Here is a 21800-nt window from a genome sequence, read left to right as displayed (position 1 = left end):
GGGGTATTCCTTATTTTATATCGTTTAATTCTCAGCTATTGTATAATTTATTTTTACAAATGTTAAGTTAATATAATTGTCCATATATATTTGTTTAAAAACAAAATAAAAAAATTATTTTGTTTTTTTTTCCTAAATAGGAATGTGTACAAAATTTTAAAAATTTATGCAAAGTAGTTTGAGAATTCGTCAGGAAGCATTTTTTAAGGTTTTAATAATACATTTGGGTTCAAACAATTATTGAGAATTCGGCAACTTAACCGTTTAGGGAATACCCAGAGTATATTATTAATTTACTAAAAAATAAATAGTTAAATAGAAAAATATACGATATCCCTACCCAACCTCAACCGATATATCGGTTTGCCACGCACGCCCATCACTAACGAGTACACATCCCATTTTTGCCATCGCTAGTACTCGGGTTGCGAAAAAGACAAGTATTCATGAAAAAATGGAGTTAGCCAAGAAACTACAAGAATTGGGATGGTAAGTACGCCGTAAAACACCAGAAAGTCCTAAGAACTAATGATTAATGCAGGCACCTGACGGAGGAGGGTCTTAAAATCGTGACCACAGCCGTTGACAGCGAGGATCCCCGCAAAATAGTCGATGATGCACTGAATGTGAGTAGAGTAGGCGAAATCGAACCGGCTGCTTCGTGTGTAATCATTAATAATAACCCATTACTCACGATTCCAGCGGGATATCCGCGACATTGGCGGTGGCGCACTGCCCGCGAAACGCGAAGATGCCACATTGCCCGGAAAGATAGTGCTGCAGGTGCAGCGTGTGCGGAACATAGCCGCCCCCAAGGCGAATGAGGAATCGAAGGCGGCTCCCCGCCTCCTCCAGTTGGATCTGAGCGATGGCCAGAACTCCATTCAGGCCCTCGAGCTGGAGCCAGTGCCCCAGCTGAATCTCAATGTGGCGCCTGGCAGCAAGATCTTCTTTAAGGCCGACAAACTCCAGCTGATGCAGGGATTTCTTCTGCTGAAATCCACTGAAATTCAGCTCCTCGGCGGCCGTGTGGATGCGCTCTACGAGAAGTGGGATCTTGCCAGAACCATGCTGAGATACGCGCGCAGTGGTCGCCCCCTGAGTGGCACCTCTGCTCCGCCCCCTTGGGTGGCATTTGGACGGAAAATCGATACCACCGCCGAAAGGGAAAGAAACTTCAAGAGTCTGGGCTCCTCGGGCGACAAGGATAAGCCGGCCAAGGAGAACGATGAGTTCAATGCCATGCGCACCGAGGCCATTGCAGTGGCCACCAAGGCAGGCGGCAAAAAGGTTTTCGGCGGCGGAGGCCAGAACATCATCGATCACAACATCAAGAAGATCCTGGACAAGGGTTTCAGCGAGGAGGAGGCCCGCAGTGCCTTGCATTCCACAAGGAACAACCTAGAGCGTGCTCTGTTCAACCTCAAAAGACGCAAGGAAGCGGGAGGAGTGGGTCCCATCGAAACCATGGGTCGTCCGGGACGTGGAGATCGCCCGCCCCGAGAGGGAAAACGTGGGGCCAGCGCCAAGGACGAAGCTGAAGCAGCCAAGCCCGCTGCCAACGCCACGCTGTTCGATTTCCTAACCACAAAACTGCCCGCAACAGAGACACCGGCTACCAGCATCGTAGACACCTTTGCTGCCGCTCCAACTGCCCCACCCACCATTAACCACTTTAATCCTTTCAAGCAATTTGGGAACTCGACGTTCAGCGAAGCAGATAGAAGATCTTCAGCTCTGGGCGGCGGAGGAGGAGGAGGAAAGTTTTCGGATCGTTCGAGGTTTGAGAACAATGTATCGAGCAGCTTTGCCGCGCATCGTGGTGGACATGCTGGTTCGTCACGAGGCGGAGGACGTAATCGAGGTGGTGGCAGGGACGAGAGGCCACCGAGGGAGGAGAGAGGTCACCGCGAGGAGAGGCCACCGAGGGAGGAAAGACCGCCGAGGGAGGAGAGACCTCCCAGAGAGGAAAGACCTCCCAGGGAGGAGAGACCACCCAGGGAGCGTGGAGGAGGTTTTAACGAACGTGGCACTGGACGTAATAAACCGGAAACCACGGCAGTTAAAACCTCTAACCGCAATGGAGCGGACAACACGTCGGCCAAGACCAATCCGGAGGCTAAACCAGAACAAGAAGCAACCAATGGAAAGGAGCACACCGGCAATCGACGTGGCAGCGATAGAGGCAGCAATCGTGGAGGCTCGAACAGAGGAGAGAACGGCAACGCCAATGGCAACAGGCGTAAGCAGCAGCCAGTCAACGCTGGATCGAGTTCAGCAAATGCAACTGCGAAGCCCTCAAACACCGCAGGCGACGATTTCACAGCCCGTTTGAACAAGGTAACCGAAGAAACGGCTAATCTCAAGGTGAGCAGTGCTCCCAAGCGAGAGAATCGAAGCAAGCGGGGTCAAGGCAACCGCCAGGCGGGAACGGGATCGGGTTCAGGAACAGAAAACCAGCTGAAGCCATCAGCAGCCCAGTTGCCTTCGCAGAAGCCGGAAAAGGCTCAAAGTAACCAGAAACATCAGAATCAGCATCACAATCCCCGGCATCATTCGCATGCCAACTACAGTCAATTGGCGAATGGCTATACGTACGATCCCAGCAAGATCATGGGTTTCCAGAGCAAGGAGGCCAACGAGTTTGCCATGAGCCTCCTCAAGAGTCAGGGTGTCAGGTTGCCCAACCAACAGCAGCTGCAACAGGAATTGCCACCGACATCCTTTGCTCCCGTATCAGCCCCAGTTCATGGAAATCCCCATGCGCAGCCTGCTCCTGTGCCTGTGCCACAGGCTGCGGCAAGGGAGCAGTTCGGGATGACGCCTGGCGACCCTTGGATGTGGCAGAAGGGTGACTTGTGCATGGCCAAGTACTGGGACGATGGAAGGGTGAGTTTAGGTCGCTGAACTTTAATCAAATTGTAGTAGTCAGTTTAACTTATTAACCCATTTCAAATGAAAGCTAATATGATGTAAGTGAAATGTAGGTATTAATAACAAATTTAGTCCCCTGATAATCAAGGATATTTAAATATTTCTAAATGTAGCTGGAAATTCTATTTAAAATATCTAATTATTTCCCTAAATCTTTCAGTATTACGAGGCTGAGATCACGGGAGTGTCGGAGAAAACCTGTGTCGTCTTCTTCATGGGCTATGGAAACCACGAGGAGGTTCTTAAGGCGGACATCCTGCCCATCACCGATGCCCAGAACAGGCCGCTGAGCAATGTTCAGCAGCAACATCAGCAGCAGCAACACCAGCAGCAGCAGCAGCATCAACACTCACGCTACCGCGGAGATCGTCAGCAGCAGGTCTACGTACCGCCCCACAAACGAGAGCATTAGACAACAGCCTGATTAAAACGTATTTAAATCAATTGAAATGTTTCGAATAAACAACTTTACAGTGAATTCAAACTAAAGACCGAGTTTTACTTAAAGTAAAAAGATTTGTAAACCTAAGACCAGTTTTGTAATAATATTTAAAGAAAAACATATATTAAACGTGTCGCCTCGTAAATATTCATATTTTAAATATTCGAATTATCACTTATTTATTTTAATTACTTAATTTTTTTCTTAGACACAGTGTTGTTTATAATTTGGTTTCTTTATGCATAGGAGTTCAAAACGATTAAAAATAAGGAGAAATTTACACTGTTGGCGTTTATTAAATATAGCCTTTAAAGTTGAACAAATTTATTTATTTAAACTTTAAAGATCGTAATAGTTTTTTATATCGTAATCTTTCTTTTTCACAAGAAGCGGTGATAAATTACAAATATAAAATGGCAATACGAAAATTAAAGATTATTTTTATAGCATAATTAATTACTAGTAAGAACTTATTTATTTCATTTAATATAAATCAAAACTAAATAAGTTGCACAATTATTCAAATTCGATTTTTTCTATCCCGATTGTTATCGATTATCCCTGGTTTCTGCCCGACTATGGGCAGCACTTCCGCGCCACGCTGCCCAGCACTGGTGCATTTCGCGAATTTTTCCCTCATACATACATAACTTATTTTTAACATTTTTCGACGTGATGTGCATTTTCTCTCATAGTTTTGTGCTTAACCATGTAAAATATAATTAGCCCCTAGTGTATAAACAATAAGATTTAGTGCAAATAAAGGTAATGAGATAGTGGAAGAGTGTGGAAGCCAGCGAAAAACCGAAATGGACGATAAATTGGCCAGCAGAGCTACAGCTGGCTGGCTGAAATGCGCGAGTAGCGCTGGGAAAAGTGCAATGCTGTCGCCTGCTGAGCATGCAAAACGCTTAACGAGCCGTATAAATAACTGACTAATCAGATAAAAGTGCAATGCGGTCATTTGCATGTATTGTGCGCATATAAGTTGCCGTTTTCATATGGCAAAATCATCGTGTAGTGTATGCACCAGTGTTGTCAAACGGCCGTTGGGTGCTGGACAGCGACCGCAGCCGATACTCGTGTTTTGTTTTGTGGCATTTGTTAGGCCATGTATAACCAAGTAAAATAAATAAAAATGATATATGATACTGCCATAAAAAACGTGTTAAATATTTCGCCATAAAAGAGAGATTTAAAATGTGTGCCACCATTAATTGCCACATGCGATACTCGGCGTAGAGTGCCAGCGGCGTTAGCCAACACTGACGACTGTCTGCTGTTTTCAGCACGTAAAAAAGAAAAATGGTAAAATAAATCCTCCTAAATGCTCGGGCATTGTGCAAATTAACAAATAAACACGCTCAACCCATAGCCAGCCTTATAAACCATTGGATAACCAAGGAAAATCCAAGAAAAGTGTTTTTATCAACTGCAAACAGCTGAAAAGGCAACGCCAGGCCATGAAAATCTGACCATGTATATAAAAAAGCGAAGAAAAATCAACATTAAATAATAGTACGGTTTAATTAAAAAGCATTCGCAGTTGTTAACAATATGCACTCGCCATTTATTGTAAATAATACCCATTTATTGCCGCATATAAATAAAAACCGCACAACAACAAAACGCACACACATACACGCAACAAAAAAAGTAGCAGGAAAAAAAGAGAGCAAACACCTCCAAATAAAAAAAAAGGAAAAAAGAAAATAAGAAAAGAAGCAACTTGAAAATTACTTTTAATTATGCTTGCAAATTTTCTTGTTCTCTGCAAGCGCTTTTCCCCCCATTTCCCCCCCTTTGTTTTCCCGCCCCCTGCGCTCCCCTTTGTGCCGGTGCGAGTGTGAAAATTGCTCTTATGAAATTTTGCGTAACCAAATTAGAATGAAAATTGTGTAAATCGAAAAATAAAGACGGCCAAAGGAGCACTTTGGATTGTTGTTTATCATACACCTACATGGTCGCAGGCGGGCTCTATAAATCCGTCCGTATATACTATACACACAATTGTTTGGGATCCGATAAGAACCGAGCAGTAGCTATTGCCCCCAGATATAAACAATTTCTGTTTTGGTCCAAGCAAGCAGACAATTAGCCGACAATTCTGGAGTATTATTTACCAGATATTGCTTGGGTCAACAAAAATGAATATTTTCAATACGAAAATAGTATATGGCTTTAATTATACAATATGCAAGCCCATAAATCACATACAATCAGTAATATGTACTATAAAAGGTACAAAGTTATAATGGAGTTAAGTAAAAATACATTTATCAATTCATTAGTTCCAACAATGTATTACAAATGTATCCATAAAATAACCTTTGTTTAAATGATTCGGTGAAATTAAACAGCCATATAATATATACATAGTAAAAAAAACGCAAGACTTTACTATCTTACTCTTGAAATAAACAAAGTAAATCTAAATATATAACAAAAAAACGTGTTTAATCAACAATAACAACAATTTATTCTGTTAAAGTAAATTTAAACCCACCCTCAAAGTAACTAAAATAAATGTGAACCAAATATAATAATCTCTTTAAAATGCCACAGCCATAAAAAACCAGCTTAAATAAAATAATATCAGCAGGAAATAAAATAAAATAAATAAAAGAAGTAAACTCATAACTCATTAAAAACCCCAAATTTCTCTAATTGCAGTAAACATAATGCCCGCAAAGTATATAAACCATTAATGTAAAAACGATATTCGATTTCTTATAATTAACCACCCAAAACTGTTAAATTATGTAAGTAATAATTCCAAAAAGGTAACCCTAATTGATCATTTAACTCTTCGCCCGAACAGAGTCACCCTAGAAATTAGACGAGCGATCAAGACAAGGACCTGAAGAAGCCACACATGCATGAGTGACCGACCGGAGGAGACCTTAAGAACCAGCCAGTAAACGATGGCCGCCGAGAAGGAGATGCAGGCCCACGACATGGTGCGTCGTCGCAGTTGGGCCCGTGCCGTGGCGCTCTATGACCAGCTGATTTCGCCCAATCCTGGCCAGGGTGGTCAGGGCGCGGGATCGAGGGCCCAGAAGGACCAGCAGATTGCCTGTCTCCTGGGCCGATGCGAGTGCCTCTTGGAGCTCGGAAAGTTCGAGGGCTGCCTGGCGGATGCCTACAAGGTGCTCACGCTGCTCTCCGAGCAAACCGAGTGCCTGGCCAGCGTGTCCAGGGCACGCCGATGGCTCGTCCACGCCCTCTTCAAGATGCACAAATATGGGGTGGGTAAAAACTAAAACTAAGTATTTATAAACCTAATCTTAACTTGAAAAAGAAATAAACCTAACCTATTTAAACATTTTTAGTGAGATAATTTAGTTATTCGTTAATAAACTTTCCTTTTTTTCGTTTAGGACGCTGAGATCTTTCTGAGCAAGTGGATCAACGAGCTGAGCGGCCAGCAGATTTACTCGGACATATCCAAGACCCTCGAGCGCTACAAGTCCATCATCCAGATGATCATGAATGGGCAGCACAAGGCGCAGGCCCTGAAGATCCCGCACGCCCGTCTCGAGGACGAGATGGCCATATTGGACACCAAGCTGGATCACTGGGCCACCAACAACCTGCCGCTGGACAAGTACAGCAAGCTGCTCAGCAACAAGGGTTTGAAAAAGCGGGAGCAGCAGCAGCAACAACAACAGCAGCAGCAACAACAACAGCAGCAGCAGCAGCAGCAACAACAGCAGAATGGCAATGGAATCGGGAGCTATGCAAGCAGCAGCAGCAGCTCCTCCACGGGCAGCAGCAGCACCATGTCCAGCTCAAGCACTAGTCTCCATAAGACCAACGATCTGCTGGCGGCCATGAAGCTCACTGCCGGCAAGCACCAGACGGGATCCGGTGACGGGTCGGGCTCGGATCAGGGCGACCAGGCGGCCCCATCCACCACCTGCAGCTACTGCACCATCACCTTCCAGACGAGGAACGAGCTGCGACAGCACTGCCAGACCGAGGCCCACCAGAAGGTGATCATGAGCGATGAGGGTGAGTTTCGGGGGAATACTTAGTTTGGGAAAATATATATATAAAGAAAAAGTAAGGATAGGGGAAGTTCCCAATTTTCTGGTTTGCTTCTATTGCAGGCAACGTTGTTACTTAAAATCCGTTCTGAGATAAAAGAAATTAAATATAACAGAAAAACAGATCAGATATTTCTGGTTATTGTCAGAATTATGATGCATTCTATAATTAGCAAGCCAATTGTAAAGGTCTTTCTTTTTGTTTTACACATTTTTTTGAAATGATTAAAGGTTATGCTTATATTATTTGTCAATGCTTTGGAGAAACAGATCAAACTATAATGTGATCATTGTAATGTGATATCCCTTTACAGATATACTTTATTTTTGATCGTTTTATCTTCAAAAATATATGTTTATAAATCCGTGACATCTTTTCAATTCTTTTTCAGTCTGTTCTTCAATATTTTTCATCTCTAAATTCCTTAATGAGGAGATAATTATACTGATTGAATACAAACTCCAAATAATTTTCTCAAAAGCCATAAAATAAATGTTTCTACATCCCAGACTTGTTTTTTTCTCTCTGTATTTTCAAAACTCACTGAAAACATGAACTTTCAGTCACTCACAATAAAAAATATTTTTACTTTCCGATTAGGCCGTGACTGGAAGTGGCGTCCGCCGCCCCGTGGCTACACGTTGGACACCTATTCCCTGTGCGAGACGTTTAGCGAGGCGCACACTTGCCACTACGGCGCCCAGTGCGTGGAGGCTCATGGCCAGGATGAGTTGAACGAGTGGAAGGAGCGCTTCGAGTACCGGCGGATGCGAATGCAGAAGGCCTGCGAGAAGGAGCTCTACGGCAAATCGTACACGGAGCAAGTGTTAGAGCGATGGATCCAGGCCACGGCGCCAGAGCGAGTCATGTGCGAGCGAGTGCCGGAGATGGAGGCTCGGTGTGAGCAGCAGTTGGTCACCAGCATCAGTTCGAAGACCTCGAAGCGGGAGTGGCTCTTCCAGCTGGAGACGAAAAAGCCCCTTAAAGCGGTAGCCCTCCTCCAGGATGCCCATCGAAATCACTTTGCTCTCAAGTCCATCAAAATGTGCAAGCCCACGGAGTCCTGCATGGAGCTCAAATCCGATCAAGAGTGGGTGGCTACAGGCACTGCAGCTCAGACGGAGCCTTCCAGCGACGACTCTGCCATTCTGACCCACGAAATCACCGTTGAGTTTCACACAGAGATCTATGGAACCTTTCGCCAAGCCATCTGCTTCGATGTGGGCCAGGAACCTTTGCTCGTTCGGCATCTGTGCGTTGATGTGTTGCCCGTGAATGATGCGGAGAAAATCGAGGAGATCAAGCGGGACATTATCAACAGTTCGGCCACCCGATGGGATGTGGCCAACACGCAGCTGACGCGTTTTGAAACCACCATTGGCACCCATCTGAAGACGGAGGCGTATCTCAGCGACCTGGAGCATGAGAGGGAGCTGCTGGAGAGGTATCCGTGTCCCAGGGCAGCCACCTTTACGTTGACACAGTCTACCATTGTGGAGAAGCGGTTGACGCAAAACAACTACCGATCCCGCATCCATGAGCTGTTGTCTGTGGAGGAGATTGCCCGCTATGAGCAGATTGCCAGGTATAATGTGAGGACAAGGCTCACAGTGGCGTCGAATTACATCCTTACCCCAGCCGGAATGGCTACCAGTACAGCCAAGTATTCCCTGGCAGGTGAATTGTTTGCTCTAATGCGTCTGGGCAAGGATATCTCGGAGGATACATCCCCCGGGCGATTGATTCTCTCCAACTGCAGCAGTGTGTATATCTCAAAGCCCGAGGAACCGGATTCCAAATCAGATCCAAGTAATCGTGCAGTTTATGAGGCGTTAATCGAGGACAAAGGCAAGAATGTGATTTACTTGAAACTATCAGCCAAGTGTGTAGAGGCAATGGCTCTGCAGGCGGATACAGAACTGGAAGTGGATATACAATTCCAGCTTAATCGAATGCCATACTGTGAGTGGCACAATGCCGTGGATAAGATCACCGATTTCCGGCTGATCTTTCCGGCCACAGAACTGGAACCGAGTATACCTTGGACACCCAAAAAGCAGTGGGCCGATGCCTGTGAACCCAAGTTGAATGCCAAACAAAGGGAGGCTGTGAATGCCATCACCACGGCCCTGAGCATTAAGTTGCCGCCAATCCTGCTGATAGGCCCATTTGGAACTGGGAAAACCTACACACTGGCTCAAGCTATTAAGCAACTTCTGGCGCAACCCGAGGCCAAGATCCTGATCTGCACGCACTCAAATTCAGCCGCTGATCTGTACATCAAGGAGTACCTGCATCCGTGGATCGAGGAGGGCCTCGAGGAGGCGACACCGCTTAGAGTTTACTACCACAAGAGATGGTCGGCCACCGTTAACAGTGTGGTGCAGAAGTACTGCATCACCGATGGAGTGGGCAACTTCAAGCGGCCCACTGTGGAGGATATAATGCGGCACAGGATTGTCGTGGTTACCCTGAGTATCAGCATGGAGTTGGCCACCTTGGGTCTGCCTAAGGGTCTGTTCACCCACATCTTCCTGGATGAAGCTGCACAGGCAATGGAGTGCGAGGCCATTATGCCGCTGGCTCTGGCAAATGATTCTACGAGGATCGTCTTGGCCGGAGATCACATGCAGATGAGTCCGGAACTATTCTCCGCCTTTGCCAAGGAACGCAAGCTGCATATATCGCTCTTGGAACGGCTGTACGATCACTATCCATCCAACTTTCCCTGCAAGATCCTGCTGTGCGAGAATTATCGAGCACATGAGGCCATCATCCGTTTCACTTCGGAGCTTTTTTACGAACAAAAGCTGGTGGCTTCTGGCAAGCAACCAAGGCATGAGCGCTTTTATCCTTTGACCTTCTTTACTACCCGAGGAGAGGATGTCCAGGATAAAAACTCAACTGCTTTCTATAATAATGCTGAAGTTTATGAGGTGGTGGAAAGGGTTTCCGAACTGCGGAAACGTTGGCCAAGTGCTTGGGGTAAACTCAACGATACCAGCATTGGCATCATGACTCCCTACGCGGATCAGGTGTTTCGCATTCGTTCGGAGCTGAGGAAACGCCGCATGGGTGGAATATCCGTGGAACGAGTGCTCAACGTCCAGGGTAAACAGTTCCGAGCGGTGTTCCTCTCCACAGTTCGAACCCGACGCACCTGTATGCCCCAAGGAAGTGCCCCGGGAGCAGCCGCCTCGGCCACCATTGGTGATGCCGACACGGATTATGGTTTCTTGAGCAACTCCAAACTGCTAAACACGGCCATCACACGTGCCCAATCTTTGGTAGCAGTGGTTGGTGATCCGGTGGCTCTTTGCTCCATTGGCCGCTGCCGAAAGGTTTGGGAGCGTTTTATCGAGATCTGCGACGAACATAAGTCTCTTTTCGGCTTGACCTGGTCGAATTTGCGTTCCCAACTGGATGGCGTGGAGCTAAAACGCGGCTATGTGTTGAATCCTCTGGCGCCGGAGTTTGTCCCACGTGCCCTGCAACCCGAGGCGTATCTGCGGGAGCAGGCTGCTCTCTACCTTAATGGACCACAGCACGGACATGGTGGCCACGGGCCACCCGGTCCTCCGACTCATTTTGCCAATGCAGCTGGGATGCTGGGCCCTGGACCAGCGGCAACTGCCCACCAGATGAATCAAATGGCAGCTGCCATGGCTGCCAATCAACAGCTCACCCACATGTACTCCACCCACATGGCGGCGATGATGGCCGCTGCCGCTGCCGTCGGAGGAAAGTCTGGAAATGGTCCTGGACCGGGAACCGGCGGAGGTCCCGGTCCTGGCCCAGGACCACCTCCACACTACGGCGGCGGAGGCGGGGGTGGACACATGGGAATGCGGGGACCACCACCGCCGGCACCGCATTTGCGGGGAATGCCGCCCGGTGGACCGCCACCAGCACAGCAACCAGGCGGAGGTGGAGGCGGCGGAGGACCACCACCACCTTATGGACAATATCCAGCCATGCAGCACTGGCGACCACCGCAGCAGGGACAGAATCAAGGTCCCGGACCGGGACAACAGCAGCCACCGCAAAATCCCAATGCCAGTCTGTGGGGTCCACCGCCGCAAACGAATCCGTGGAGTGTGCTGCCGCCAAGTAAGCAGCCACAGCAGCCTCAGCCACCGCCAGTGAGTGCTCCAGGACGTGGACCAGGACCTTTGCCACCGCCACTCAATGCAAACCCGTCGCTGCCTCTGAGAGGTGGTAGTGTGCCGCCACCACCGCCAAACGCCTCGGCGGCGGCTCAGCTGCTGAGGAACCCCAGCGAACTGGGCTATTTGGCCAAGAAGACGCTCTACAACCATGGCCAGGCACCGCCTCACCATCAGCTCTATGGACCCGGGCCAGGACCACCGCCGCCTCCATCTCAGCAGCAACAGCAGGCACCGCCGATGGGAATGCAGAGGGGCAGCAGTGTGCCCAACGGACCCATGTCGCCCATGGAGAACGGGCCACCACCGCCACCCTATCTGCGGCACAACGGAAGTGGCTACAATCCAGGAGCACCACCACCGCCGCAACAGCAGCCGCAACCGCCACCACCCAATCCGTTTATGTATGCTGGCAAGCAGCCCTCGCCGAGCTCAATGCGATTTGGTCCACTGACCCATGAGCTACTACCACCCAATGTGAGCATCTATGAAATGGCTTTTAATCCGAAGGAAGAGCAGTACAAGTGGTACCTTAAGCTACTCGAGACCGTGGGCCAGGAGGGTGCCAACAAATTCGCGGATATGTTGCGCCAGGTGATGGCCACTTTGCAGCAACAGCAGCAGCAGCAACAACACAAGCCACCGCAGCAACAGATGGTCAACAATCCGATGCTCAACAATCCTCACGTGCAACGGCCACAGTATCCCATGATGTATCCCCAGGGTCAACAGCAGCAGCAGCAGCAACCGCCACAGCAATCCGTGGATGCTTCACCGCCGCTGGAGAACTTCAACCAACAGATCGATCTGGTCTTCAACTCGATAATGAATGGAGCCAATGATATTGCACAGCCCATACTGCGAGATGTTCTGGGAATGGTGGCTGGCGCTGGCAATGCTCCAGGTCCTCCCCTGACGAACGGCTTGAACGGCGCCGATCTCCAGCAGCAGCAACAACAGCAACAGCAGCAGAGCCGCCTGTTCGCCATGATGCAGCAGCAGCAGCAACAACAGCAGCAGGCCAAGCCACCTCCAGGACCTGGACCACTGTACCCCAATCATCTGGGCGGACCAGGACCTGGTCTGCATCAGGCGCCACCTAATGGCGGCGGGAATAATCTGGGCGGCGTCGGAAACACCAACTTTATGGGAAATGGTAAGAGAAGAAAGATTTAGAAAACCTTTGGGTTCAACCTTGTATAGCTATTCTAATAAACCTATTTTTATTTAGCCGGCAATGCTCTTTTGAATGACAAGCCCTACAACAACCTGAACATGCACAACAACGTGGGCGTGAACAGCGCAGGAGTCGGCGGCGTTGGCATTGGAATTGGTGCCGGTGGAGTCGGCGGCCACAACAATAACAACAACAGCAACAACAACGGAATGCTGAGCAATGGCAACAACTCGGTGCCGCTGTACCGAAGACAAGCGCTGGCCGGCAATGGTATTGGAGGCGGAAATGGCGGCTACAACAACATGCATGGAATGGACGCAGGCGCCAATTTGATAGAGGCACTCTTTCAGGCCAACAACTCGGTGGTGGATCACTCGGTGAAGTCATCGGATCATATGCACGGCCTGCTGTACAACAATTTTAATACGCTGAAGGGTGGCGGTCACGATGTGGATCTGTTCCAGGCCATGGCGCCCAGTGTGCCCCACTCGGAGGCGGCCAATCATCACCAGCAGTCCTCCGGCTCGTCGGCAACCACCTATGCGGCTGTGCTGAGCCAGGGACCACAGGCGGTGGTTGGCGGAGGCGGTGGTGCAGGGCCTCCGTCGGGACAGTCTCAGGCGCAGGCGGGCGTGGCAGGACCAGGGGCGGGCGGAAAAGGCGCGCAGCCCGGTGGCGGAAGCGATCTCCTGGAGAAGGATCCGTTTGCGGCCATCCGGGAGTTGGGACAGGCCACGACCGGATTCTACAACTACTTTCAGTGAGATGCGGTGACGGCAGCACATCTCCTGCTGTGGCATCAAAGGGTCTTAATCTAAAAACAGAAAAAAAACGAAAAACAAAACAACAAAAAAAAAACAGAAAATTAACAACAAAAAAAAAATTGCAAAATTCTTAGCTGAACAAAAAAAAAACGTAAAAAATGCCCCAGACAATGGGAAAAACGGAAGAGAAAACGAAAAAGAACTGCTTCTTAATTATAGTTGCCCCTATCCTTATTTTTTGCTTTCTTTTAAATTGCAAATTATTTAATTACGGTAGCCTTAAGTTGAACGTGTGAATTATTATAACTAATTAATAATATACATACATACCTATTTAGTTAATGTTTAGTGGTTACTAAAGCTCGCCCAAATGCCGCAGCAGGGACTGGTTGACGTTCACCCCTGGCCTCCAACCCCCAGCCCCTTTGTTAGCCTCCTGTTACGCCCCCCTGAAGCCCAAGGACGTCTCAGGCGCCTCCATTGGCTCGCAGCATCCAACGGGTTGCTCTGAGCAGCCCCAAAAAAAGATAACATAAATATATGAACGCCTACACAAGAAAACCTTATCGATTAGACTCTTGAAAAACATACAACATAAAAAAAAAGAAATGAAAAAACTTTACAAAAAAAAAACAAAAGCAAACAAATCTAAAACCCACAAAAAAATGAAATAATTATGTAATAACTATAAACTGCAAAATGCATAGTTAGCTTTAGATGTAAGATTATTCAAAAAGATTTTGTATTGTACATTTTTTTCTATTTTTAGTGCGTAGCCTATATGCTACGATTCAGTTCGTTCTCTACATTTAATTTCTCAGTTATAAATTTCAATTTTGTACAGGAGTTGACTATTTAAAACAAAACAAATATTAACAAAAACCATTAAAACTGAAAATTTGTCACGCACTCAAATACATAAATTATTATCCTTATTAACTGTAACTTCAGATTATATACCTATTATATATATTTAATGGCTATAAGGGATATGAACATTTTTGTGTACGAATTAAACTTACCTACATACGAACATATATATATAATATGCATATAAATATTTAAATTTGTGCACGAGTTATTTGTTCCTTTGCCCATTGCCCAAATTGTCGATGCGTGTGTAAATTATATTACGATTGTTGGCCGACCCCATATTTGCAGCCATGGTCCCGAATTCCCCCCAAAAAAATCCAAAATCCCCACCCCACTCATCGTTTAGTCCGTTTTGACGACTGGTAAATGTAAAACATGCAAGCAAGAAATATAAGAATTTTTCGATAAGAGTATTTAACCGATTCTTTGAGTTTTATCGTAGTATTTTGGCTAGCGACTTGGATAGCATAAACATATTAACTTTATATAACTGTAATTATTTAACCAATGTATCGCATAACAAACTAAAAAGCGGAAAAGAACGAAAATTACATTTAATAAACAAGAAATTGTACTTTTAATAACCCCCCTCCACTCATGTCATGTGTTAAACGATCGATCTTCTAGGAAAACCCCTGCATACACCGACACGAACACATTTAGTGTTTAATTATATGTAAATTTAGACACCACACATGCAGCAACTAACTACAAACGATAATAGCAGACACACCTCACATCGAGCACCACAAGAACAGAACACAGAAACCAGAAGCCTAACGAAATTCCTCCATTTCAACTGTATTGTATATGTAAAACAATTTATATGAAACCAGCTATGCTGAAATACTTATAAAAAAAGTCACAAAAAAAAGAGAAAACAAAAAAGATCCCCAAGGGACAGCAAAAAAAAAACAAATCTGCAATTTTGGTTTCTTTTGCCGGCAGCAAAATTAGTTTTTCGAAATTACTGACAGCTAGATTACTTCTTTTAATTCTATATCCATTAACCCAATTAACATTTTTAAGCTTGCTATATAGAATCGCTAAAGTAAATTATATTTAATACAAGATAGTTGGAGAAACTTGTATTGAAAATATATTTTTAAAACTCTGCGGCTTAAAACTTAAGTCACAACATTAATTTAATAATTGTGTTGCCATACATTAGCTCGATTTCTTTATAAAGATTTATCAGTTAAAGATAATTTTTTGAAGGGACTTCCAGTTTAGCATTTTGTGCTTTTGGACTAAAATTTTTGGAGCTATAGAAAAGCGCCATTCAAATATCATTAAACTTCAGGGATCTGCAAAAATTAAGTTTCTGGTGAACTAGACCATTTTGGACCTTTTTTATCTAAAGATATAGATTGACCTGACCTGTTTTATAATACGCTCAGCGAAAGAGTAATTCAAGGCTTTCTTGGTGCCAAAAAATCGGCATTTGCTGGAGTTTATTTGGATTTTTTACTTAACTAGGTACTTAATTAGCAGGTGAAACTAATCCTACGGATCTAGACGGGTATGTTCAGCGCGGAGAGCTCCTCCTTGACCTCATCGTACAGATCCTTGTAATCGTCGTTCTGGCGGACCAAGAGGGCGACTGTACCGCGCTTCACGCCCATGGCAGCTCCCAAATCCGCCCGACTGGGGGTATAGGTGTACGGGATGCCCTTCTCCTCGCAAACGGCGGGCAGATGGCACATGATGTCCACAGGTGTCACATCGCCAGCAAAGATGCAAATTCTGAAGAGTATACAGTATAAGTTTCAGGATTTCTGGCGAGGATTAGCCACTACTCACCCAGTTTCGCCCTTGCGCAGGCGGGTCTGCACATCCTTGAGTCCATTTCGCAGAAAAGTCTTGTGCTTCATGGCCTTCTTCACCAGTTTGTAGCACTTTTTGGCCAGTTTTTTACCTGCCATCGGTTTGGCAATGGCGTTCACGAAGACCATCTTGTCGTCGTAGGACTCCTCCTCCTTGATCGTAACATCACCGCTGGCCACCACGGAGGCATCGCCATCCTCGGAGCGCTCTGTTTTTACTTTAACCATGGTTTTTCTGTTAAAAACGTGGATAATTTCGGTACAAAAAGCGGGTCTAGTGTCAAACACGTGTTCAGTGTGACTGTGACTCGAAATTTTGAAATATACCAACTGCTCATAGAAATATACTAAAATAAATACCGTATATGGGCAACCTCGGGCTGCTTAGCAAAGACATGATCCATGGTTAATGACTTTGATTCTGTTTTCAGGTATCTCCTTACACTGAAAAAAATTATATTTAGGAAGTTCAATGGAACGGTATTACATATATAAGGTGTGCTTTTCTACAGTATGCGCTCAAGACATTAAAAAATTGTGTTTCCATTTAGAATTTTGACATTTTCCATGCTGGAAATAAACAAATATTTAGTTCCTCAAAGTTGAAATGTTTTTTTTGCCGTACGTAAATTAAGAGATTTCTAAATGAAATGTTTGTGCAGAACATCTAAAAATATTAAAAGCGAGTTATTTCAAAATATCTTTGTACATTGTTAAACCGCATCCCACCAATCAAAGTCCTAATGCTTTGACCACATTAAACATTTATTAAAATCTCACATACAAATTAAAATTTCACAAGACATAAAACATTAAAAAATTCACATGATGTTATGGGTGATATAAAAATTAAAAGAACTGCTTGGCTAGTTGGATGATGCTCAAAGCCAATCTGACCTCCCGAGCGCCACGGACGCCCAGTGCTGCCAAATCTTCCAGGGTCATATGGATGAGCACCTCGAGGTCGATCTCCTGGCGGGTGAACAACTCCGTGAGCTGTTCATTTCCAGTGCGATCGAGCAGGGATTTTACACGGGGACTCAAATTGGGGTGCTCCACCGGGGAGCTGGGTTTAAAACGTGGATGAATGATACGTGGCATAGGACTTTTGGGGTCTTCCGCTTTAGTCTTAGACCTCTCCATTTTCAACTTCGCTGCTTCCTGCCTCAGCCGCGTTTCCTGCAGCTGCCGGATATCCGGTTTCGACCTGGCCTCACTCTTGGTACGCAATCTTGAATCTACAGGAATGCACGGTTCTCCTGATAGAGTGGTGGTTCCTCCATTGAGTAAGGTACTCTGACTAGTTGGCGAAAATACGGATCTTGTGCGCATGAATTTTTGCGAAAAACGCCGAGGCGGCAAACTAGCATTTGGTAAATGTTTCGAAGCTGAGGCTGGCCGTGGTGATGGAACCGTAAGATTATTGGCCTTTGGGATCCCAAAAAGTCCATATTTTGTGGAACCCTTTCTAAGGCTGCCCCCAGTGGGCGTGACATCGTCAAATGTAAAAGTTTCGGTGGTGCGCGGAGTTAATGGGGCCAGTGGGGATGCGGGATCTATTATAATTATAAAAAATATTTTTATCTGGATTTTTTTTTTACAAAGTTTTGGTGTATTACCTCTATAGACGCGATTGTAGCGTTCCATTATATTAATTTTAAAAAACAATTTTCCACGAGCACAAAGACGACAAAAAACGTGCAAAAACTATTGCGAAAAACAAGTAACTGTAAGTTACAGCTTTGATAATGCGACCGCGTGAAGAGCGCCAAAAATTACCAAATATACGACGATCAGGTAACTCATTAAGATAATTAATAGCTAGTTAGTATTCCATGATCAGTGCTTGAAAACGTTGCTTAGAAATATATCCCCTTAAGAGTTGTTTAAAATATTTCATAAATTTCAAAAAAGTTGTATTTAGTACCCATTTTATGGTTAAAAGTTATAAAAAATATATGTTTCATGTTCTTAAATATTTCTTAGAGTTCAAAGAACTTGTATTTTGTAAACATTTTAAGGATAAAAGTAGTCATAATAATATGATTCATGTACAAATCACTATATATAAATAAATCACAAAAAAAATATATACAAAATGTATAGAATTTATAAGAAAGCTATCTACGCTTTCAGTAATTTATATTAATCTAGAATGGAATATTCATAAGCCAGACCTAATCTATTAATAATCTCTGATGTTATCCACGTGAATTGGTTGAAATAAATAAATTAGAACGAAAGTTCAAGGAACTCGCTACGCATTAATATTTTCCATTTGACATGTCTAAGTACCAAATTTCGTTTTTATACCGTCTACATAATATTATTTTGCTTCTAATTAAAGCGAGTTTGGCCAGTTTTTGTTGTCGTTACTTTTTCGATGCGATTCCATTTGATTTGATTCGATTTTTGCGACGAAGTTTCTGAGACGAACTTTTTTTGGGAATTAGCAATCAACAGATGAACCGATAAAAGGTAAACAATTGTTGCACAAAACGACACACAACGTGCAAATAAGGCGAACCCAAATAATCAATTAAATTAATTTAATGACGGCAGAAAAATCGCAATATTCGTGTGCAATAATGGTTAATATTCATAAAGCTTAACGGACACAAAGAGAAATATATGGCTACATTGATAGGGAATTATTGATACCAATTTTAAAGATAAAATAAAAACGAAATTTAAAAATATAATTTAAAAATGTATATTACTATATTTACATTATGATTAATATTACCTTAAATCGTACATTAAAATTATTTATTAAATTGATTAACATTCGGTTTTTATTAAAAAATATCTTGTATGCTTTCAGAAAAATTAAAATGGTTCTGGATGAGACATAAATTTAATACCAAACAAGACAATAAGAATAAAGTTTATGGGATCTGATGGAATATTTAAATAACAGGTATTCTCTGAGATATGGAGAAATTAATAATTGTTTTCTGTGCCTCGAAATCATGACATTGCCACCTGTTAAGGCCCCATAGATATTATTGATGTTGCTGCTGTTTGGTTTTCAGGCGCTTACCTTGCTTTATTTGGTTTTTCGTGGGCAAGAACAACATGGAATTGTTGTCTTTGCGCAGTCGGCAATGCCGAAGCTTTAACCTGCTCTTTCTCCCGATAAAATACCCCCTATCTTGGCCACATGTGGGGCTTGTTGTTGCCGGCTTTTGGCCAAAAAACAGCTGAGCTCAGACCAGCTGCTTTGTGTTTATATTTTTTCCAAGAGCTAAGTAGCGCCTGCGCAGTAGCTACGTAACCCCCCTGTCCACAATTTCCAAAACCAAAAAGCCGAAGCGGAAAGCCGAGCTTTTTACGACTCGAGAACAGACGTATAAAATTGCGATGCCCAGCCACAAAGCGATTCAGTCGTCTAACGGAGTTCAAACCAAGCTGAGCTGGAAAAGTTCTGGTGCTAAACCGTGGAAAATCCATCGAAGAGTCTGTCGTAAAAATTTAAAAAAATCAAACAAAAAAACCCAAGGCATAAACAAGTGCGTTCGAATCGAGTAAAAATCATTTACGAGTGCGAGTGCAAGTGCATAAAATATCCAACAGAATATATTCAAATCCATTTGGCACAGCCAAATAAATATATACCCCTATATCACTTGGGCAGTGTTCTTGAGACATGCAAAAGTAGCCAGTGGAGTGTTAAATAAAACAAAAAAAAAAGGAAAAAAATCACTACAACAACTACAACCACAACGACAACTTGCGAAACGTATTTTTTCGAGTGTTTTTCTGTTTGTTTGCCGCCGACGACGACGAAGCCGCCTCAACAAAAGAACTTTGGTAGGTTTTTCGGTTTTCCACTAGAGCTTTGCCTTTGTTTGCCTTGCTGTGGATTTCATGCAAATTAAATTAAGCAATTAAACGAAACACACCAAAATTGTATTTGCCAAGCTCAATTCTTTAGATTTTTTTCAGTTTTTTGCGATTGGATTACCTCATATAAGACCTCCCTAGGTTATTGCAAAAGTTTCGTTATTAATTTGGATTTTTTGTTTTCCTTTTTCTGGGTATTGGCAATAATTACAAAATTTACCCAATCGGTCAGTTATTATCGCTTTGTCGGGTTTTTGCTTGTTTTTTACTGGACTAGTTTTCGCTAGGGGTATGAATACATTTTCGCAGTATTTTATTTTTCACTTTTACCCGTTGCTCCTCTCATGGAAATTCAAATAAAAACTCAAAAAACTTTTTTAATAACAACAAACGGAGGGAAAGGGGGGGGGGGGTAGTGGGTTGGGGTGCACTGGAATATATTTAATTGAACAACAAAAAGAAAGCCAAACAATCATAGGCAGCGCAGAAAAGTGGATTGTTGTTGCTCTTTTGCCGCTCAAACGATACACAATGGATAACAAGAGTACAGCTGCCACCTAGAACAAGTGGCTCAATAAATATTTAAAAAATAAATAATGACAGAAAAACCTAGAATGAAATGAAATATTTAAAAGCCTATATAAAATATAGGGGCTAGAGTTGGCGCTCAAAAAATAAATTCAAATGGGTTAAGATTGTTTTTAAAAAAACGTGTTGACTTGAAAATAACAGTATAAAGTATAATAAAAAATCTTTACTTTGTTTACGTAATAATGGTCATACAAAATATAGGAAATTATTTAATATATAAGAAAACTTAAGCTGAAAATGTGAATTATATAAAAGTTTATCCCCCACCCACCTCATCATAAAAATGAAAATATCTAGTCTTTCAAGTCTTTTATTAAGCCAGCATTCTATTTTTAAAAAGCAAAACGAAAAATGTATTTGTCGAAACATAAACAAAAATATGTTTGCCCAATACATATATTGGCGCTAGTCTTTCATCAAAAATAAATAAAATCGGGATACAAATTTATAATGAAGTCCATGAACCCCATTTAAAATATATATAAGGACCCTTATTCTGTCAAAAAAAAAGTACAAAAGCATAAAAGCAAATTTGGAAATGTGCAAACAAAAAATTCGCTTTGGCAAACAGATTTGAAAATAGACCAAAACAAACCGAAAGCAATAAAAGAGCACGGGAAAGTACGAGGCAAATTGTTGAAAAATGTAACAAGTCAAAGGAATTTTTTCAACGTCAAACTGGGTTTTCCCTATTTCCCCATTTACTCTCGTTTGCCTGCCCACATTTTTGCGATAATTTAAATAGGAAAGTTAAAAAATGAAAACCAAATTTTGTTTGCTTTCGCTGAAAACGTACAAAAAACATGAAAATTTGAAATAGGAGTTGATCTGCGATATAGTGGAGTGTTTGGTATAGAGTTTTGTGGATTTGGTGAATTCGAATTTAATGGAATTTTTAAATAGCATCTAGGCTAGGGGTATACTTTTAAGAGCTTGTAACATACATGGATTTGATCGGTAATAAGAATATTTAAATAAAGGCGAATCATATATTCCTTTTAGGAGCAACAGAAACCCCTCTTCAGAGCCACTTTCTTCTGAAAGTTCACAGACTCGAAAAGATTAAAACAAATGCCAAGGAACTTTCTGGCTTTTTGATTTGGCTGATTTTCAACTTTTCTTTTAATGCCC

General features: G+C 43.6%; 5 protein-coding genes across 7 annotated transcripts in view; 3 read left to right on the top strand and 2 right to left on the bottom strand.

The window, feature by feature from the left end:
* Positions 1-356: 356 nt before the first annotated feature.
* Tdrd3 (Tudor domain containing 3) lies at positions 357-3423 on the top strand. Its single transcript, XM_017077724.4, has 4 exons — positions 357-489; positions 542-626; positions 703-2889; positions 3095-3423. Exons 1-4 carry the CDS (start codon positions 455-457, stop codon positions 3344-3346), a joined length of 2559 nt encoding a protein of 852 aa, XP_016933213.3. The 5' UTR covers positions 357-454; the 3' UTR covers positions 3347-3423.
* Positions 3424-3984: 561 nt separating this feature from the next.
* Positions 3985-14990, top strand: Helz (Helicase with zinc finger). Of its 2 annotated transcripts, none has more exons than XM_036814671.3 (6): positions 3985-4141; positions 6050-6138; positions 6198-6624; positions 6757-7390; positions 8027-12748; positions 12824-14990. In XM_036814671.3, the coding sequence occupies exons 3-6, from the start codon at positions 6301-6303 to the stop codon at positions 13531-13533; spliced, it is 6390 nt and encodes a 2129-aa protein (XP_036670566.3). In that variant the 5' UTR covers positions 3985-4141; positions 6050-6138; positions 6198-6300; the 3' UTR covers positions 13534-14990. The 2 variants fall into 2 exon arrangements, with proteins under 2 accessions (XP_036670566.3, XP_016933067.4); XM_017077578.4 differs by lacking the exon at positions 3985-4141 and adding an exon at positions 4565-4684.
* Positions 14991-15825: 835 nt separating this feature from the next.
* Positions 15826-16524, bottom strand: NHP2 (NHP2 ribonucleoprotein). Its single transcript, XM_017078037.4, has 2 exons — positions 16210-16524; positions 15826-16152 (listed from the first exon to the last, which is right to left on the bottom strand). Exons 1-2 carry the CDS (start codon positions 16458-16460, stop codon positions 15921-15923), a joined length of 483 nt encoding a protein of 160 aa, XP_016933526.1. The 5' UTR covers positions 16461-16524; the 3' UTR covers positions 15826-15920.
* A 457-nt stretch (positions 16525-16981) lies between these two features.
* gnu (giant nuclei) lies at positions 16982-18011 on the bottom strand. The gene is made up of 2 exons (XM_017078084.4): positions 17852-18011; positions 16982-17788 (listed from the first exon to the last, which is right to left on the bottom strand). The coding sequence occupies exons 1-2, from the start codon at positions 17877-17879 to the stop codon at positions 17082-17084; spliced, it is 735 nt and encodes a 244-aa protein (XP_016933573.3). The 5' UTR covers positions 17880-18011; the 3' UTR covers positions 16982-17081.
* Positions 18012-19624: 1613 nt separating this feature from the next.
* The window catches only part of LOC108013221 (Ig-like and fibronectin type-III domain-containing protein 2), a 79236-nt gene continuing 77060 nt past the window's right edge, over positions 19625-21800 (top strand). Inside the window, exon 1 of one of the 2 annotated variants that reach the window (XM_070995636.1) lies at positions 19625-20045. The gene's annotated coding sequence lies outside the window, so the exon portion shown is untranslated. The remainder of the gene's footprint in view (positions 20046-21800) is intronic. The other variant, XM_017078948.4, reaches the window with a different exon arrangement.

This window comes from Drosophila suzukii, chromosome 3 (genome assembly GCF_043229965.1).
Source record: "Drosophila suzukii chromosome 3, CBGP_Dsuzu_IsoJpt1.0, whole genome shotgun sequence".
Taxonomy (NCBI): domain Eukaryota; kingdom Metazoa; phylum Arthropoda; class Insecta; order Diptera; family Drosophilidae; genus Drosophila; species Drosophila suzukii.
This window is presented reverse-complemented; position numbering and strand designations above follow the sequence as displayed.

Bases quoted from the DNA above. Each gene is read 5' to 3' on its own strand.
- Tdrd3 (XM_017077724.4), top strand. From the start codon at position 455: ATGGAGTTAGCCAAGAAACTACAAGAATTGGGATG. The intron at 490-541 runs GTAAGTACGCCG...TGATTAATGCAG, and splicing joins AAACTACAAGAATTGGGATG to GCACCTGACGGAGGAGGGTC. The intron at 627-702 runs GTGAGTAGAGTA...TCACGATTCCAG, and splicing joins TAGTCGATGATGCACTGAAT to CGGGATATCCGCGACATTGG.
- Helz (XM_036814671.3), top strand. From the start codon at position 6,301: ATGGCCGCCGAGAAGGAGATGCAGGCCCACGACATGGTGCGTCGTCGC. The intron at 7,391-8,026 runs GTGAGTTTCGGG...CTTTCCGATTAG, and splicing joins GGTGATCATGAGCGATGAGG to GCCGTGACTGGAAGTGGCGT. The intron at 12,749-12,823 runs GTAAGAGAAGAA...ATTTTTATTTAG, and splicing joins CACCAACTTTATGGGAAATG to CCGGCAATGCTCTTTTGAAT.
- NHP2 (XM_017078037.4), bottom strand. From the start codon at position 16,460: ATGGTTAAAGTAAAAACAGAGCGCTCCGAGGATGGCGATGCCTCCGTG. The intron at 16,153-16,209 runs GTGAGTAGTGGC...TATACTCTTCAG, and splicing joins CTGCGCAAGGGCGAAACTGG to AATTTGCATCTTTGCTGGCG.
- gnu (XM_017078084.4), bottom strand. From the start codon at position 17,879: ATGGAACGCTACAATCGCGTCTATAGAG. The intron at 17,789-17,851 runs GTAATACACCAA...TAATTATAATAG, and splicing joins CTACAATCGCGTCTATAGAG to ATCCCGCATCCCCACTGGCC.